Consider the following 17,973-nt stretch of genomic DNA (forward strand, 5'->3'; position numbering starts at 1 on the left):
AGCCCAGGGTCAAGCCTGCGGGCTGCAGAGAACCGAGCGGGCTGGGGCGTCTGAGCCTCTCTCTCAAGCCTATTTGCAGGGATTGGCATCCCCACTCCGCATCGGGAAGGGAACAGCCACAGGGCCACAGGACAGCGTGTGGGTGTCCCTACACCCGTCCTCCGAAGACCAAAGGGAGGGGAGAGCCCCAAATCATCAGGAGCCGGCCATGCCCTGACCGCCTGCAGGCTTAGAGGCCGGGCCCAGGAAGTTCTGGAAGGGCCCCTCCAAGGGCCTAGTGTGGGGTTGGCTCGAGCAGCCCCCCTCCCAGATATCCGTGGGGTCGGGGGAAGGGGGCTCTCCTGGCTAGAATTCTGCTCTCAGCCTGCCCAGACTCTTGGGGCAGTGATTGAGAAACATGCTTTTCAAGGTCACTGTTTGGGGTGTGACTCAAGGCAGGAATGCACACGCCTCCCTCCCTGCCAAGACTCTGCCCCCAGTGGGCCAGTGGGGGACCCAGGGCCACTTGCTGAAGACAGGAAACGGTCTCCTGGTGGCCGGCAGTGAGGTTGTCTGCAAGCAAGTGGGACGTTGAGCGGAGCCCAGGAGTGTGTTCCGGGCGAGAGGGGCAGGAAGCAGCCAGCAAACGGCGCCAAGAGCTCCCCCGTGGACGAATCCAGAAGCGGGGTGCATGCCTGCCGGGGAGGTACAAGGCCGGCTCCCCAGGGATCCACCAGCTGTGGGGGCAGAGGATGCAGTGGGGGTGTTGGGGTGTCTGAAGGACCCCATGAGAGCCTTGTGAGAAGCCTGCCTGGGCCGGGCCTCCGCTGAGATGGGACGCTGGGTGACATGACCAGGGTTCCTGGCTGTGGGGGCAGAACGAGGGCTGAGAACCTGTGCACCTTAGTTCTATCATCTGTAGAATGGGATCGCCCACCCCCTCCTGGTCTCAGGGCTCTGTCAGAACGGAACCCTTCTAACCTGCAGCCAGAGGGCCCACTCCCCAGCTCCCCGCAGAGGCGGTGCTGGTCAGAACCAGTAGCGGCTTTCCCACAGACTGCTGCGCTGTGGCCAGGGCCTGGGCCGGTTAAGCCCAGCGTGACCCAGAAGGAGTCGCCGGACCGAACCGGCTTGTGCACATTGTACTCCCCGGAAGCCCTGTCCCCGGACAACAAGCAGAGGGGAGACCTTGGGGAAGTCTAGCCGGCCCTGATGAGGGCTCCCGCCCCCAGCCCGCGCAGGATTCTCCCTGTCTCCCCTGACCCCCAGAGCTGCCCTCCCCCTTGCCCTTGTCCTGGGCGCCTGGGGTGGATTCTCAGGCAGGCTGTGTTTTGGGGCACTGGACAGGGCTACAGGAAGAGCGCCTTTCCCTCTGCCCAGGCTCGGGCCGCCCCCAGACGCCCGTGCAGTGACCAGGCCGTCCCGACTCAGTTCCTGCCTCCCAGGCAGGCCCTCCACACCCCACGTCTCTGGACACCAGGGCACCCGGTGACTGCACATGGAGTTTTGCCCTCTGTTTTGTAGAGGTCTTCGTGGGCAGGATCTATTTGAGGTACGTTTCCACCTGAACCGATAATTTCCAGCCCTGGGAGGCACCCGAGAAGGTCTAAGTGGAAGTGCCAAGGAGGCCTGTCTGCTGGTCTGTGCTACAGAGCTCGTGGGGTCATGGGTCATGGGGTCAGAGGGCAAGGAGCGCCAGCAGCTGGGAACCTGACCTCTGGGCAGCGGGTCTAAGTCCCCAGCCCTAAACTGGGTGAGCGGAGATGCACAGTGCGCACAGGGTCTGGGTCAAGGCCCCGTCTTGCCCACAAGCTGGAGGCCAACAAAGCATTCGCATTCCAGCCCCCCCAGACTTGAAATTCTCGGTACTCACGGAGCGACTCGCCATCGCCACCTCTTGGACAGTGGTGGTGACCGCCCCGCTGAGGAGCCGGGTGACGCGCCGCAGCAGGCCCGCCACCAGGAGGCGCACTGGACAGGCGTCTCTGCGCGCTCGGGGCGCACCTGCCGGGGTCCAGGGCTGGCTGCGGGAGGCGCACGTTCCACGCGAGGGTCGTGGGGGCCCGGAGAAGGGCCAGAAGCCAACTGACCAGCGGCAACAGCACATTTAGGTCAGGGCTCGGGTACGGTGACCTCTGAGGGCAGCAGCCGGTGACCGGCCTCGCCGAGGGTCCCTCACGCACACATCCTCAGCTACACAGCGGGGCTGGGAGCGGAACCTGTAGGTTGTCGTGGCATTAAGGACTTCAGATTCGCAAAACGCTCTGGACAGCTTCCTGTGCCTGGCGCAGAGCCAACACCTGCTGCCTGCTGTCGCCGCCGCTGTCCCGGGACTCTCGGGGGGCCCGGAACGTTATCCCCGCGGCGCCCTGTGCCCTGGGGTGCAGCCGCCGGAGGTCGCTTCTCAGGGTGATGGAGCCTGTGCCTTCTACGGAGCTCCGTGTTCCGCGGACGCTCTCTGTGCCCCTCTGGAATGGACGCCCCGAGAGGAGCGGTCACCGGCGTGGCCCATGGTAGGTGTTCAGCCACTCACGGGTGACATTGGGGAAAACGCATGGGACAGCGAAAACTTGTAAAGAAACGGCTGCCGCGCTTGTAAAAAAGCTGTAAATATCCCTCCACTCCACTCCACGTTCATCATACATCTTTATTACATATTACATAGAAGTATATGAAAATTCTAGCACGGAAAATAGGAAAGAGGACAAATTAAATGGGTTTTTGTGAGCTCCCGTATTACCCCCAAGGAAGACGCATGTGGGATTTGGGTGGGGGGGTAACATTACTGGAAAGAAAAGGCTGGAGGCATTGCCGGGGGTGGGGGTATTGGCGGCACAGGAGCAGCGCCCGGAACTGGTGTCGCTCCCTGAGCTGTGCGCGCGGGACGCTGCCTGTCCTGTCCCTGCCCCAGGAGGGCTCTGGTGGCCTCTCTCACTTACTGGTGTCTGCAGGGCCCCCTGCAGGGCCAAGGGGGGAACCAGGCCTGGGACCGGGGATGACGGGGCCACCACCTGGGACCATGGGCCAAGCCCGTGTGTGACAGAAAATGCCACCAGTGAGGTTCCTCAGGGCCCTTGACAGGTGGAGGTGGGGGAACCCGAGGACAGGGGTGCCTCTGAGCAGGGGGAGGCCAGCAGAGGTCGGAAGGCACCCGGGCACCAGGGCGGCCAGGAGCTCAGGCTGAACACTGTGGCTCCCGCTTGCTGTCCAGCCTGCTGTGTTTCTGGCTGCCGGCGAGCGGGCCCTACTGCTCCATGTGAACCCACCTCTTCTAGGCGGCCGCTGGGTGTCCAAGTTGCCTCCCCCGCCCCCACCCCCAGGGCTGGTGCACTTTCCAGGCGGGACAGACGGGCCTACCCACAGGCAGTGCCTTCTCCATGGAAGCCTCAGCAGAGCGAGGTCCAGCCAGGCAGGGCTGGCAACCCTTGACATGCCCAGGATGGGGCCTTGGTGCTTTCCCCGCGTGTGCGCTCCCGCAAGAGCCCCTGGCTTCCGGGGCCACCCCTGCCCGCAGCTCAGGGACTTGGCATGGAGGAGAAAGCTGGACAAAGCCCTCACACCTGCAAGCCAAACGCCTCCAGTTAACCCCCAGGCCCGCCCTGGCCCAGGTGCCCGGCAGACGCCCTCAGACGATCCCTGGCCCAGCCGACCGGAAGACACCCCCAGACCTCTAAGGTTCAGAGGCCCAGTGAAAAGTCAGACATGATCTGATTTGGGAGTTTATACCCTAACCCGGTGAAAGGTTCAAGCAAGCTAGCCACGCTGTGCACACTGTGGCCTCCCCGCTTTCCAGCCCTGAGAAGCCGGCAGCCACACGCCTTGAGAAGGGATGGACGGTGAGAGGAATGGACGCCAAAGGGCCACCCAGGCCCAGTCACCCTCCTGTCCTGTGACTGAGCCTGGGCACAGAGGAACCTGCAAAGCCACTGTGGTCAGTGCTGCCCTGGGGAGAGGCCCCTGGGACCCGAGCATGGAGCAGAGTCTGCTCCTCCCGTCCCGGCCACGGGGTAGACCAGCTGTGTCTCCAGAAGCTTCCTGGGGGCCTCCGTAGTAGGTGGTGTCTGGTAGGAGCTCGGTGGGGACGGGGCTGCCTGTCTGGGGGCTGGGACAGGGTCCGAGCAGCGATCCGGCCTCCGTGCCCGGCACCTCTGAGCGCTCGGCAAGTGACCCGCTCTGGGATCTGGTCCTGTGGCAGCTTGGCCCCTGCCTGGCCAGGGCTGCCGCTTCCCGCAGTGGATCTCAGCAGTTAGCAGCTGCCTCTGAGCCTCGCTGCGGTCAGACCGACGGCGCTGCCCCGGGGGGATGGCGGGCGTTTGACGGGTTCACCTGTGGGACTCCTCCGAGCTCTGAGCCCAGATCCTCTTCACCCCGAGATGCCGCTTCTCATGGGCCCTCGTCCCCCTGAGCACTTGTGTGTGCTGTATGTGCGTGCGCATGTGAGGGTGTGACTGCCCCCGCGTGTGCGTGCGTGTGCGTGCGTGTGCGTGCGTGTGCGTACATGTGCGCGTGTGCGTGTGCACATGCTCGTGGGGTGACGGTGCGTGCGTGTGCTGCGTTCTCCATCTTCGGTTGGACGCTGGTTGGCCTGTGGCAGTTGGCGGAGCCTCAACTGTCTGAACAAGACACGGTGAAGCCCTGTCATGCCTCCCTCTGCGTGGCCCTCTGCTCCCGCCCCGTCGTCCTGTGAGCACCGTCTCCCAGAGCCTCGATGTGTGACGCGGTGTCCCCGGGGGCCCCCGACCCTCACAGCTCCCGCACACGGCTGTAGGGCTGGCGCTCTCCTGGTCAGGTTTGCCTCCCAGGGCCTCAGGGAACACGCTTGGCCTCCCTCAGGGCTCTTCTCCCTGGGGCTGGGACTCCCCCCAGGTGCACTGGGGGCCAAGTTCACGGGCCATCGCTGAGAATAGAGCCCTCTCCAGGACGCCAGGGGGAGCTGACTTTGTTTCTTGGTGTTCATGCCATCTGAAGGGCAGGGCTAGGTGGTCACGGTCGCCGTCCTGCACACGTGACCTGGGAGGCTCCACCTTCTATCCCGGAGCTCACCTCCCTCCCCCCACTTACACTTCAGGGAACGAGGTACATGGAAGGAAGAGATGGGGACCCCGCGGGAACCAGAGAGGGAGAACAACTTCCGTTCACACTTTATTGTGTAAGATGGCCTCGTCGCTTCGCCAGTGGACCAGTGGGTCACCCCTGGGTGGTCCTCGGTGCCCTGAAATGGTGTCAGGGTCGTTTCTCAGGGTTGCTTGTCTGAAGCGCCAGACCCTCCCCACCAGCTCACTGCAGGACTGAGGCGGCCAGCAGGTCAGGAGAGCAGCTTTCTGTCCCCTCCAGATGCCCCCTGGGCCTCCAGCCCCGTCCCTGTGCCGACTACCTTGTCCACGGCAGCTACACGCTCTCCTTTGCCTTCCTTCTGGTGGAGTAGGGGATGCAGCACACCCAGCTGGTCCGGGTCCTACAGCCGGAGAGACAGGCACGCCCCCCCAAGCTCAGGGCCCGGTGCCGCAGGGAGCACCCCTCCACCCCAGCAGCCCATCCCCTCATCAAGCCCGGGGGCCCAGGGCTTGCCAGTCAGAGGGTGACGGGGCCCTGCGCACACGAGCGGACTCCGATGCAGAGCTGGGCTTGCCCTCCCCACAGCGGCCCGAGCTTTCTCCCGCCCACCCCGTGCTGTTGTCCTCCGCGCTGAGAGGCCGAACCAGAAGGGGCTGTTCATCATAAGCTAGCTGTTGACCCAGGCTCGCTGAACAAACCGCTCCTCTTGGCCCCAAAGCCAAGCCCGCTCCAGCCGGCCCCGCACCCAGCCCTGCCCATTTCGTGAACACCGCGGCCTATGCCGTTCCCCGGTGGGTGGTCTCTGGGGCCTCCACTTCCTACCAAAGCTGCCTCTGGGACTAGTCAGCTGTACCCCTTCCCTTTGCAGGGGCCCCACAGCTCAATGTCAAAGCATCCACTGGTCACAAGCAGCAGCTAGCCCATGGGTGCCCAGCCCACCCTCTGAATGGGCCCAGGGGAGAGCCTGCGTGGAGAAGCCTCGGCTTGGAGGAAAACGGAGACGGCCGGTGGGCAGGGCCGTGGGACAGACGGGTGACCCCGAAACCGCCAGCAGGTGTGAGGGCGGGCCAGTCTGGAGGGCCCTGCGGAGTCCCCCTTCCCACTGGCCGAGCGGCCTCCAGCAGCCTGGGCTTGGATCTGCGTGCTGGCCCTGGCCGGTGGGTTTGCTGGGGGCAGCAGAGTCATCGGGCCGGCCCTTGGGGCAGAACACAAAGCCGCCCAGCTGTGTCCACTGGAGCCCACGAGCCAGCGCCGTCCTCCCTGTTGCTGGGAGGGGCCTGGGTGACTTACACAGTTTTGTGTTTCCTTATTTTAAAGGACCATGTGTCGGTTTTACAAAGGAATTTACTTTGTATCTCAAGATCTCTATTATTTTTCTTTTAAGAAGTGTTGGGGCAGGTGAGCCGCGGTGCTAACACAGTGCTCATCCCGGGGCTGGATGAACCGCTGCTTTCTTCCTAGCGCTTCGCTATGCTTGAAAGAAAAACAGATCCGCGGCTCTTGGGTGACACAGCGGCCGGCTTCCAGTGCCCTTTATGGCCTCAGGACTTTGTGGGACTTGGCTGGCTCTAGCCAGTGCCTACCCTAGGAGGGTGTGGGTGGTCAGAACAAACGTGCCTCCCACCCCCGTGCAGGGGCCTGGCGCACTTCGCAGAGTCTCTGACCGGTGAGGGGTCCTCCCTCCCCGCGAAACCCCAAACCGAGAAGCTGGCATTGTCCCCACGGACACACGTCCCTGTCACCTTCTCTGCTTCCTGCCACCTCTCCCACCTCATAGTCTGGCCAATGCGTTGGCCGATGGCGTGGGGAGAAAGGGTCCGGCTGTCGGCTGAAGGGGACCCAAGCTAAGGGTTGTCCCTGAGTCCCATGGCTCGCCTCCCAGCCCCTCCAGGCTCATCAAAGCTTGGGTCTCTGCGGACCCAGAAGAGGAAGGCAGGCAAGCAGTGGGGTCCTGCCCATTGCACACAAGGCACAGTGGGCCCACCAGACGCCGTGGTAGAGGACAACCCCAGTCTCTGTGGATAACGCCACAGGCATGACTCACTCATCTTCTGACAAATCCCCCATGTCCATCTGGGACCGCTTCTCTTCTCTCATGGCACCTGTGACCACCTGTGGGAAGGGACAGCGGTAGTTTAGGGAACACGTAGCGAGAATCAGCCCATCAGCCACAGCCACCAAGGCCAGATCTGCTAGACCGGCCCAAGGGCCAGACGGGGCCGCAGAGACTATGCTGGCACTGCGCCTCTTCCCATGAGATGGGACAGTGTCAAGTGAAGATTTCCAAAAAGGGGGGAGCCCTGGGTGGCTCTGTCAGTCACGTGTCTGACTCCTGATTTCAGCCTTGTGCTGGGCTCAGGTGCTGAGAGCGGAGCCTGCTTAAGACTCTCCCCCTGCCCCTCCACTTGCCCCCCTCTCCCCCATTCCATGTGTCCCTCTCTGAAAGAAAGAAGGGAAGGGAGGGAAGGCGGGGAGGAAACTTCCAATTAGGGGACCCTGACCAAGGAACTCTGCCCTTGAAGTGGGCCACCGTGACCTCTGGGCTGTAATCCCAACTCTGCCACCGGATGACCCTCCTTGAGTCCTGAAAACCTGTGTTGCCCATGAGACAGCCTTGTGGGGGTAACAGCCAGCACTCTTCACCGTACCGCATGTTCTGAGGGCGAAGAGATAGGAGGTGCAACCTGGAAAAGGACAGTCCCCAAGAAGGAGCTTAAATTTGAATTTAAAGCACTTCCAGAGATGGCTGCCCACTGCAGCTGAGAAATGGAGGGCACCCTCGGACATTTGTGCCGGACGGTCCAGACCGACCACGGGTCAACACCTTCCTTTTACAGAAAATGATGATGCCGGATGACGATGGTGATGACGACGACAATGGTGTTGAGGTGATGGTGATGGCAATGACGACGGTGATGCGATGGTGGTGGTCGTGGTGACTGGATGATGGTGATGGTGACGGTGGTGGTGGTGGTTGATGGTGATGATGGTGATGGTGACGGTGGTGGTGGTGGTTGATGGTGATGATGGTGATGGTGACGGTGGTGGTGGTGGTTGATGATGGTGATGGTGATGGTGACGGTGGTGGTGGTGGTGTTGATGGTGATTCTGATGGTGGTGATGGTGTTGGTGGTGATAGTGATGATCACAGTGATGGTGGTGGCTGTGGTCGTGAAGGTGGTGGTGATGGTGTTGATGGTGAAGGTGGTGGTCATGGTGCTGGTGATGGTAATGGTGGTGATGATGATGGTGATGATAGTGGTGAAGGTGGTGTTGGTGGTGATGGTGTTGGTGGTGGTGGTGGTGATCATACCCAGTACTGAGGCTTTCTGGGTACAGGCACCATTCTGAGTGCTTTACAGAACAACCTGGAATGTAGGGACTACTAAGATCCCCATGGCATGGATGCAATAACAGAGGCACTGAGAGACATGGTGACTTGTGTATCTCTTGGCAGAGCCAGATGTGGAGACTTGCTCTCCAACTCCCTAGCCTATGCCCTTCGTACCACCCCGTAGGCTCCCAGAAGGGTTAGCCCTGGCCTGAGAGTCTCAGACGAAGCCAGAACGCAGGCAGGGTGGAGGATAAGGAGGAGCCAAGGGTGGCTTTCAGATTCCCAGGTCAGATTCCCAGCATCCAGTGTCCTCCTGGCACTCTGGCCCGCCTCTGCCTCAGCCTGCAGTACATTCTTGTGGGACAGGCTCCCCGGACAGGCCGTGGGGGCCCTGAGCACCAGCATTCCTGGCAGCGGGTCTGGCTCTGTCGTCTGAGGGCTTTTACCTCCTCGGCACAGTCTCCCAGATCAATCTCCACAAACACAGATGGCGTCTGTGAATGGAAACCAAAGAGGTGTGGATGGGGTGAGCTGGAGAGGAGCGGAGGCTTCCTGGAGGGGCTCCCAGCCCTGGGGCAGCCGGGACTGCACCACCACTGGGACCACCCGACAGTGGCTGTGCTCAGCGGGGGCTCCTGAGGAGCTGGGTGGAGAGCTGCTGGCAGTGTGGACGGCAAGGAGTCCATGGCCAGCTCCGGCAGAGAGGAAGAGAGTCCTTCCTCTTCTCCCTACTCACCCTGACAGGTCCCTGGGACCCCAGGGTCTCCCCGGGCTTCACCCTCTGAGAACTGGGGCTGCGGGTCACAAGCGGTTGCCCAGAGCTGGCCCACAGCAGCACGCTGCCCACCAGCCTCCTGGGACCCACTCTGCCCCGCACTGGTGCGGACTCACACTGAGGCATGAGCGGCTCAAGCAGTTCCAGGGGCTGCTGCCCGCCGGGGCTGGCTAGAACACCTACCTGGGGCAAACCCCTGGACCCCCAGCAGGGACTGTTTGTTGTAGGTCCTGCTAAAACGGGTCCAGCTCCTTCTCCGTTCCCTCCCATGATCAGGAAGAAAACGAGAGCCTCCTTCCCTCGGAAAGTGCCCCGTGGGAAGTCCTACCACACCTCTGATGGGTCTCTGGCCAGTGCTCCAGGGCACGGGTCAGCGGCACTCCTCTGGGCCACCTCCTGTCAGGTCCCATGTGCCTTTGGCAATTGCACCGTTTGGGAAGCTGGGGCGAGGACGCCCAGTGTCAGCCGAAGCCCAGGGCTTGACCGAAAGGATCCTGGGTTGAGGCAGCCCTGGCTCCAGCCTGCCGGGAGGACTCCGGGACCGTGTGTCCACAGCCTGCTTGTGGTCCTGCGGGGCTGTGCCTGCTGGGCTGCCCTATTACGAAAGTCAAGGCTCTTGCCTCTTTTCCGCGACGGTCATCCACCTTGACGGACTCTGGTTCCTGTTCCCGGGGAGACACCGGCAGGTGAGCACCAGCAGGACCCCAGGGTGGCGGGCGCGCGTGCCTGGCCAGCCCTCCCACCCTGGCCCCTCGCCTCCAGGCGGCTCCTCTTCACCTCTGGCTCTGTCCTTCCACCGTCTGGGTCCAACTTTCCCCGGGAGTCCTGGTGCTTTTCCTGCGTGTCTTCCTCTGGGTCCGCCTGACTGTGGGGGGAGCGGGGCAATGGATGCGGCTTCGGGCTGGCCCTTTCTCCCCTTGGGCGTTGGGAAGGTTCTGGGATGTGTCCCCAGCAGAGCAGGGTGGGACAGGGTGTAGAGACTCTTCCTCCTGCCTGGCGGTGGGAGGGTGGGGGGCTGGAGGACGAGGCAGAGGTGTTCAGGCCCAAGCATCGAGGACGGGGTAGTGCTCCTTGAGGATGGTTCTGTGGCAGTGACGGGGGTGCAGGGAGCCCGTCGGCCTACCGAGCTGCACACCCAGACCTCCCCGGAGACACGAGACCTCCAGCCTAGCAGCCTGGAGAGTCGAGTGCAAACGTTTGCCACAACAGGAGCCGCCCTGGGACTCGGGGCCATGGCTGGCTCCAAGGACTGCCCGGGGAAGCAGGAGCAGGGGGCAGGGCAGGGGGTGGCTAGCATCCCTGAGAAACCCTCCCGTCTGAGCCCTCGGGGTTGTCTCCGGGCACCCTTCCTTCCAGGGTTCCTTCGGGATCCTGGGTGTCGACCTCGGGGCTGGTCCTGCTCCCCACCCCACTGCCTCCTGTCTCTGAAAATCACCTCTGCTGGACAAAGGCCTCTTACCCGCCGGCATCTTCAGTGTCGGTCCGTGGGTCCTTTCCCTGGTCTTCGGACTCTGGGGAGGAAGGAGAAGCATTTGTCGTCAGCGCTCCTGGACCCACGGCCTGGCCCTACGAGGACGGGCCGGCCCTCCCACAGGTGCCGAGTCGGAGAGGTCAGTCCAGGTCCCATTTCTGTGTGGCCACATTTGGGCCCAGGATGGCAGAGGTGGCTGCTTCGCCGTAGCTGCTCCCCTCCCGGCCGCCAACTCGTCCCTGTCCCCCACCCCAGCACACTAGGGGCCCAAGACGCAAACGCCGTGCAGCCTGGTGAGAAGTGACAAAACCTCCAATCCTGCTCCTGACAGGAGGCTGGGGAGGCGCCCCTGAGCGCCCCGGTTCTAGGAAAGGCTCTCCACCCAGACCGGCGCTCGCACGTCTCACGCTAGGGGCACCTGCGGGCCCGGGAGGGGGAAGCCGGGCTCCAGGGGGCGGCCTGCACACCCGTCCTGCTTCTCTGCAAGTCAAGGGGCCTGGGTGGCCCTTGAGCTTCTCAAGTCAAGGGGCCTGGGTGGCCCTTGAGCTTCCCACGCCATCCCTGCCCTGGGCCTGCTCTCGCGGGAGGCGCTGCCCCGGGTCAGGCAGTCGGCCTTGGTGGGAGACGCGTCCCAGCCAGGCCTCCCGGGAGCTCAGGGCACGTGGCCTCGGCCGTGTCTGCGGACGCTCTCTCTGACTCATCTGAGTCCCCTGCGGGTGAGAACAAGGGGTCCTCCATCCTGCTCTTGTCGGCTGCACCCACACAGGCTCAGGGATGCCAAGGCAGATGCTGGCCGCCCTGAGACAAGGCTCTAAAGGCCACGGGCAGGCGTCTGAGGGAGCACCGTGCAGCGTCGGGGATGGGGGCAGCCCTCGGGCCTTCAGATGGTAATTCTGGAAGTTGGTGGCTCTGGAGACATCCCAGGGAGAAAAGGCAACACCCAGTCTCCAGCTCAGAGAACAGGACCTGAGTGATTCAGAAGCAGTTTTCTAGCAGGAATTTTAAAATTGATTTCTTTTGGAAAATCTTCAGCAGGCCCCTACCCGTGGGCATGCGTGTGCGCGCATGTGTGTACGTGCATGCTTTGAAGACCCGGGGCTGATCTCTAAACCTGCTTTTTTCTGTGATTTGTCTGTGTCTGGCAAGAAGGAAGAATCCGTAAAAAGAGGCATGATCTTTTCTCTCCAAAGTAGACGCCCCGTGCATCCTCTGACGTAAAGGCAGGGCAGTAGTACTAAGCGTCTGCGGGTCTCACCCCTTTCCTTTCTCCAAGAAAGTGTCTGTGTGTATCAAGACTCTGAGCACATGGGGGCAGCGAGGGGCCCCTTAGTGTGGAGGGCTCGGCCAGCCAGCGAGCAGCGGGGGGAGGGCTGAGAGGTCTGAGGACAATGGGGCGGGGTCTCTGGAGGGCTCCCTCGGCTGCCTCCTCTTCCTCAGCCGACATGTGGGTCTCTCCAAACTGCTTACAGATTACTTCTTGGCTGTGAGACAGCCCTGGGCCCAGCAGGGGCAGCGGGTCTGCAGGCGGAGGCTGGGAGTCAGGCCGTGGCCGCATCCTCTGGACAGTTAGTCCAGCATCACAGATCACGGGAACGGCGGTGCGGAGCTGGCTGGGGGTGGGTAGTGGCAGTCATCAAGACCGGCTTCGTAACTGGCCTTGATTCTGTGATGGGGGTGCTCCTTGCCCCTTGACAACACGGCTGAAGACCTCAGTAGCCCCCCACACCTTGGAGGCAGGCCCTCCTCCTCTCTGGACTCCCCCACCCGGTGTGTGCCAGTGTCAGGTGGAGAGCCAGGTGCTGCTCGAGGGTGGTCTGGCACGGGACGGGGGGCATGGCAGGCCTGTGTGCCGGGGTGCAGGGCTGGGGGTTGTGGACGCAGCTGCGTGAGCCTGGGCTGGTCCCGCGGGGGACCCTGTGCAGGCCAGGGTGGGGAGCTGGGCTCAGTGTGTGTCCACTCACAGTTCCAGCACGCAGACCCCGGGTTCCCGCCGTTCCCTCGGACGCTGGGCTCATCCTGAGGTCCGCTTGGACCGTCGGCTACAGATGCGCTCCGGCTGCCCCTTGTCCCGCCCGTCGGGCCCCGCCGGCGGGCCCTGGGGAGGCAGCCGCGCTCTGCTGCGTCCGTCGGCTGCCAGGGCCCGTGCGGCAGGCGGGGCGCCACCGGGATGTGTCTGCCGCTCACCCGGTTTGGGGAGATTCCACGGTGCTGCTGGGAGGATCCGGCACTGTCCGCCCTCGTGGCCGGCCTCGTGGCGGCATGACCAGACCCCCTCCCACCCCACTGTGCGATATTGCCTGCGTGGACGCAGGTGGGTTCTTCTTCGGGAAAAGTTGCTTCTCTTTCGCGACCCTGTGGAAGGCGCGCCCTGCTCCGAGGCTTCAGGGGACGGAGGTGGCCCTGCGCCCAGCCGGCCAGCACCTCCTCGTCTCCACACCCCCCCAAGAGATGTTTACCCAGAGAGAGCAAGTCTTCGTCCCTCGGGCCGGAACAACAAACCCTATTTCCCGCTGACCGCGTCTCATTTCCACGGCTTCCCGACACCCTCGTCAAGGGCCCCTTGCTGGGTGACCTTCCCGGGAGAACCAGGACCGTGGAGGGCAAATGACCAAACCAGTCACCAGCAACCCTCAGTCACCTCGGGGTCCAGCCCCTCCGGGAGGAGGACCTTGAGATGCCTGCTGTTGGGGAGCCTGGGAGGGCGAAACTCAAGGTTCACGCAAGGACGGAGCGTCCCACCCCTGCCCCTGGGGCAGCGCGTTTAGGAAGAGCCTGGAGTGCAGCCCAGCCCCGTGTAGGTTCGTTGGCCGGTACCCCACGTCCACGCCCCCCAGGGGCTCACGGGTGGCCCTCCCTGCACGTCTCCCGGGTGGACTGCCTGGAGACGTTCTACGTGGCCACGGCCTTTGGGAGGCAAAGCTGGCCTCGCCCCACTCCCGACCGCAGCCCTGCTTCCTGTGGCCCGCTCCGAGGGGCTCCAGTTTGGCCACCGGCAGACCCTGGGTCTAGCACGCTCTGCCAGGCCTTTCAGATTCTCGGCGGGGGCCATGGGGCCGGGCAGGAGGGAGGGACACTGCTGGGGACCTACCCGGTTCCTTGGACAGCTTCTTGATGCAGCTGGGAGGGTCCCCCTTCTGGTGCAGGCCGCCCATGCTCCTGCTCCTCTGGAGCTCGGCCATCTCGCTGGCTGCCTTGAGGTGTCCAGGGGCCAACCCTGAAGCAGGGACTCCAGGGCCTGGCCGGTGCCTCCTGTGTGCGGCCGCGTCCTTCTCCATCTTCTCGCCTCTGTTAGGTTTTCGGGAAGCAGAGGGACGCGGGCCCCCCAGCACACGTCAGACGGAGAACATGGCTTCCACCCTCCGTCTGAGGAGCTGCCCAGTGTGGCCAGGGGCCCCCGTTGCCAAGTGGCCCCTGTGACATCACCGCACTGTCAGAGGTCAGAAGTCAGCCCAGCGCAGCCCTTCCCGCGGGTGCCCCCCTTCCGAGGCCTGCGGCAGCCCTCCGCAGCGTGGACGCGCCGCACAGCCCGGGCGGGGTCTGCCTCAGGCCTGCGGATGATCTCGGGGCGAGATTCCATCTCTTCCTCTTAGGACAACGTCCCCATGCACCAAACTCAGGCAGAGGGACCCAGGGTCGGACGCGGCCATGCTGGCACCCCAGGCCTTCATCCGTGGCCAGGAGCCCGAGGGGAGGAGCTCCAGGCGCCGTCAGGAGTGGCCGTGGGGGCAGGGGCTGCCCTGATGCAGCCGGCGCTGGTGTGCGGCGCGACTAGGACACGGCTCCACGCGGGCTCCCACGGTCGGGAGGCGGAAAGGCCCGGTGTGGGTGCCGCCAGGCTGGGCTCTCCACAGCCGCCCCGCCAGCGTGAGCCTGGACCCCGCGCCCTGCCGTGCCGTCTCTCCGCGCAGCCTGCCCTAACCTGCTCTGTGTCTCCGAGTGGCGTGACGCCGCAGTGCAGCAGCTTCGGGAGGACTCGGCAGCGTCGGCTCTCTCTCCCCGGCGAGTGCAGAGCTGCCCTGTGCCCTCAGGCCACGTGCTCCCGACCCCTCGGCCCCGGTGGCCCCGTGACCGAGACGCCCCCCGGAGGCCCCCCCGCCCCGCTGAGTCTCTATCTGTGGCTCTGGTTCCGGTTCTTGTGTACTCATTGGGCTCGCCGTCGCCGTTTCGTGCCCACGTCTCCGTGGACTCACGCGGTCCTTGTCTTGACTCGTCTGATTTCGTTCACCGGGCAGCAGGGCCCTGGGTCCGCTCACGTCACAAGCGGCACGACCTCCTCCTCCTGACGCGGAGTCGTGGTCCGTCGCGTGCGCACCCACAGCCCGCGCCGTCTTCCTGCGTCCCTCCTCGCCGGACCCTCGGCGGCTTCCGCATCGTGGCTACTGCAGAGAAGGCCGCTGGCAGCCCGGGCCCGTCGCACCCGTGTTTTTGTGGCCTCTGAGCGCATACCCAGCAGTGCGGAAGCTCTGGTTTTGACTCTTTGAGGGGCCTCCATGCTGTTACCCACAGCGGCTGCGCCGGCCCGCGCCCCCACCAACGCACGGGGCTCCCCCTTCTCTGCGTCCTCGCCAGCACCCGCGGTTCCCGTGTTGTTGGTTTCAGCCGTTCTGCCGTCTGGCCGGTGGGAAGTGACACCCCCTGTGGTCTGGACTCGTCCTTTCCCAACGCCGAGTGGCGCTAAGCATCTTCCCCCGTGCCCACCGCCGCGTCCCAGTCTTAGAAGGTCTCCGGTCGTACGGGACTAGAGCCCTAATGACGTCGGGTGACCTTAATGACCTCTTTAAAGATCCTCTCTCCAAATACTGTCTCAGTCTGAGGTGCTGGGGTGAGGACGTGGCCGTGAGGTTTTGGGGGACACATAATACAACTTGCCAGAAACTGTCTGACGTCAACCCAGCATTTTCTTTAAACTCCAAGCACCAAGGCCGCAGGACGTCACACTCAGGGTCCTCCCTGAGCAGCCCGCCGACCGTTCATATTCAGAACAAAACAAAAGGGACCCGATTCCACAGGCACGTCCCTCCCTCCAACACGCCTCACGGCACGTCCCCGGGCAGGCTCTGCACCCAGCGGGGGGCTGGCACCGCCGCCGATGCGCAGGTACCCGCGTGCCGAGCTGATGGTCGGGGAGGGGCCGAGGGGCTACGGCCAGGGCGGGGGGGATGCTTGGGCTGTCTGGAGGAAGAGCAAATGGACACACAGAGGCCCGAGAGACACTGTGACCTGTCAGGAGTCCCAGGAGAGGGGTTTCTGGGTCCCACGTTCCCTGAGGTTTTCTCCCTTCTGTCCTTCCACGGGGGCAGCACCTCCCTGGGTCCCGCAGGTGTCTGAGTTGGCCGGTACCCCCCGGGCCCTGCTGTGGACGCTCCTGTCCCGGCTGACGGATGCTGGTGGCCTCTGACCTGGAGGCCGTGGGCAGGTGTGCCCCCTCCGTACCCATCAGCCCCCACCCAGCCCTGGGGCCATCCGCTGCTGGGAGGGGCCTGATGTCCCAGAGTCAGCTCACCTGATTCTTTCCTAACAGCTGACTCAGGCTGGAATTAAAACAGCAACGGAGTGAACAGCCACATGGAAGGAAGAAGAGGGAAACGATGCGCCCCTGCTCCGGAGTCAGGTCTCCTCCAGGCCCCCTCGGTGCATCCGGCCGCCTCCCTCCGCCCGTCCAGGTGTGGCAGGGCCCTCAGCACCTCCAGCCTCCCCACGGCCTCTCGGAGACAGCAGCACGTGCGGGAGCCCATCCTGCCCTTCCTGGGCCGACGCCCATCTCTACCCCCATCAGAGCTTCCAGCAGACGCGCTCGGACGCGCTCAGAGCCCCGACCCCGCACTTCCCATCCCACAGAGCACTGTGGTTTCCGCTTGATCCAAAGGCTCGCAGCCGAACCTCCCCTGCCACGTGGGCTGCCACCCAGCCTCCCACAGGCCCCATCGCCCACGTGCACCATTAATCAAACCGTCCTCAGAAAGAATAAAACATCTGTTTTAATTGGCCAATAAAATACATTGCAGATCATTAGTATCTTATAAACAGAGACATCAAGTTACAAATCCAAGTTAAAAACGGTAGTCCGGTGTGGCCTGTTAGCTGTGCATCCCTAAGGGTATTTTCTGCAACATCTTCCTCCGCTATTTTTGTGACAAGTCCTATCCGCCATGGGTCAGAGTCTGGACAGTATTTGCAAATAAAAGCGGAGACAGGCACAAGGTCCGAGCATCTGAACAGTGTTCTCCAAGGCTCGAAGGCCAGCTGCCCCACGTCGGGACCCCCCACCCCCACAGAAAAGCACCCCCGCTGCCTGGCAGCTTCTAGGGGCCTCACAGAGACGGCAAAGCCCTGCTCCCGGGGGCTGGGGATCTGCACAGCTCAGGACGCTGCGTCCCCTGGGGCGCTCTGGAGGGCCGTCCACCGGCTTCCCAGAGAAGCGGCTTGTGCCCCTGTGCCTGCCCTTTGCGACAGGCCTAGATGCTCTGAGGTACTTCATCAAACAGCTCGTTAGAAACGGTCCTCTAAAAACATTAAGAAAAACAGGTTGAAAATAATGCACATTTCTATTTTAAAAACCTTCCCCAAACTCCCAGAAGGGGCAGCTGAGGTGGACCCTGCTCTCAGTCCCACCAACAGCAAACGACAATTCTGCTTGAAGGGGGGCAGGCCAGACACTCTGCATGGCGCGTTGCCCGCTCTGGCAGTGCTGGCAGCGGCAGCTCGCCAGCGTCTGCAGGAGGGACGGGAAGCCCCAGCACTCTCGGCAGAAGGGCCCTGTACCTCCGAGTCGTCAAGGCATTCGCACACGGGGGCCTTCGTGCGGTGACGCACGAGGAAGCGAAACGGACCTTCAGCAGGAGTAACGGCAGGGCTGGAAGCAGAGGGCCGGGGCCGAGGCCGCCGGCAGGCGACAAGACGCGAAGCGCTCAGCATGCTGGTCCCGCAGGGCGTGTGGAGGAGAGAGCTGGGGGCTCCACCGCACAGGCCGCACAGAGCCCAGCAGAGGCCCAAGGGTCCAGGACAGGAAGTACGAGTTCTGCAGCGGGCACAGCGGTCCCGGTCCCTCCTTCCAGAAGGGCCAGCCCAGGTCGCCTGCCGCCAGTGTGACGACGGGGCCCCAGCAACCACAGATGAGCTCCGGGAGGGTCTCAGCTGCCCAGTGAGCCCGGCGCCGGTCACAGGCGAGCTGCGAAGTGAAGGCCCCATGCTCTATTGTCCTTTCTCTGTTCCCTCAAGCCTGAAGACTGGGGCTTTCCCGCCGCAGCCCAGGGCACCGTCCTGGGACAGGACATTCGGCTTCAAATGGAATGGGTGGAGGTCTCCGACTGCTGCCTGATATAGCTCTGGAAGCTCTTGTCTCCGATGGGGTGCTCCCTG

General features: G+C 63.5%; 2 protein-coding genes across 5 annotated transcripts in view; both read right to left on the reverse strand.

Moving 5' to 3' along the window:
• Nucleotides 1-2,225: 2,225 nt before the first annotated feature.
• Nucleotides 2,226-13,889, reverse strand: C5H13orf46 (chromosome 5 C13orf46 homolog). Its single transcript, XM_044250317.1, has 9 exons — nucleotides 13,703-13,889; nucleotides 10,603-10,654; nucleotides 9,863-10,008; nucleotides 9,764-9,816; nucleotides 8,815-8,862; nucleotides 7,079-7,146; nucleotides 5,374-5,434; nucleotides 2,919-2,990; nucleotides 2,226-2,447 (listed from the first exon to the last, which is right to left on the reverse strand). Exons 1-9 carry the CDS (start codon nucleotides 13,887-13,889, stop codon nucleotides 2,226-2,228), a joined length of 909 nt encoding a protein of 302 aa, XP_044106252.1.
• Nucleotides 13,890-16,569: 2,680 nt separating this feature from the next.
• The window catches only part of RASA3 (RAS p21 protein activator 3), a 113,367-nt gene continuing 111,963 nt past the window's right edge, over nucleotides 16,570-17,973 (reverse strand). For all 4 annotated transcript variants that reach the window (XM_044250171.1, XM_044250173.1, XM_044250172.1 and 1 more), the window contains one exon: nucleotides 16,570-17,970. In XM_044250171.1, coding sequence (XP_044106106.1) covers nucleotides 17,895-17,970 — 76 coding nt within the window. In that variant the 3' untranslated portion in view covers nucleotides 16,570-17,894. The remainder of the gene's footprint in view (nucleotides 17,971-17,973) is intronic.

The sequence above is a fragment of the Neovison vison genome, chromosome 5 (assembly GCF_020171115.1).
Source record: "Neovison vison isolate M4711 chromosome 5, ASM_NN_V1, whole genome shotgun sequence".
Lineage (NCBI taxonomy): Eukaryota > Metazoa > Chordata > Mammalia > Carnivora > Mustelidae > Neogale > Neogale vison.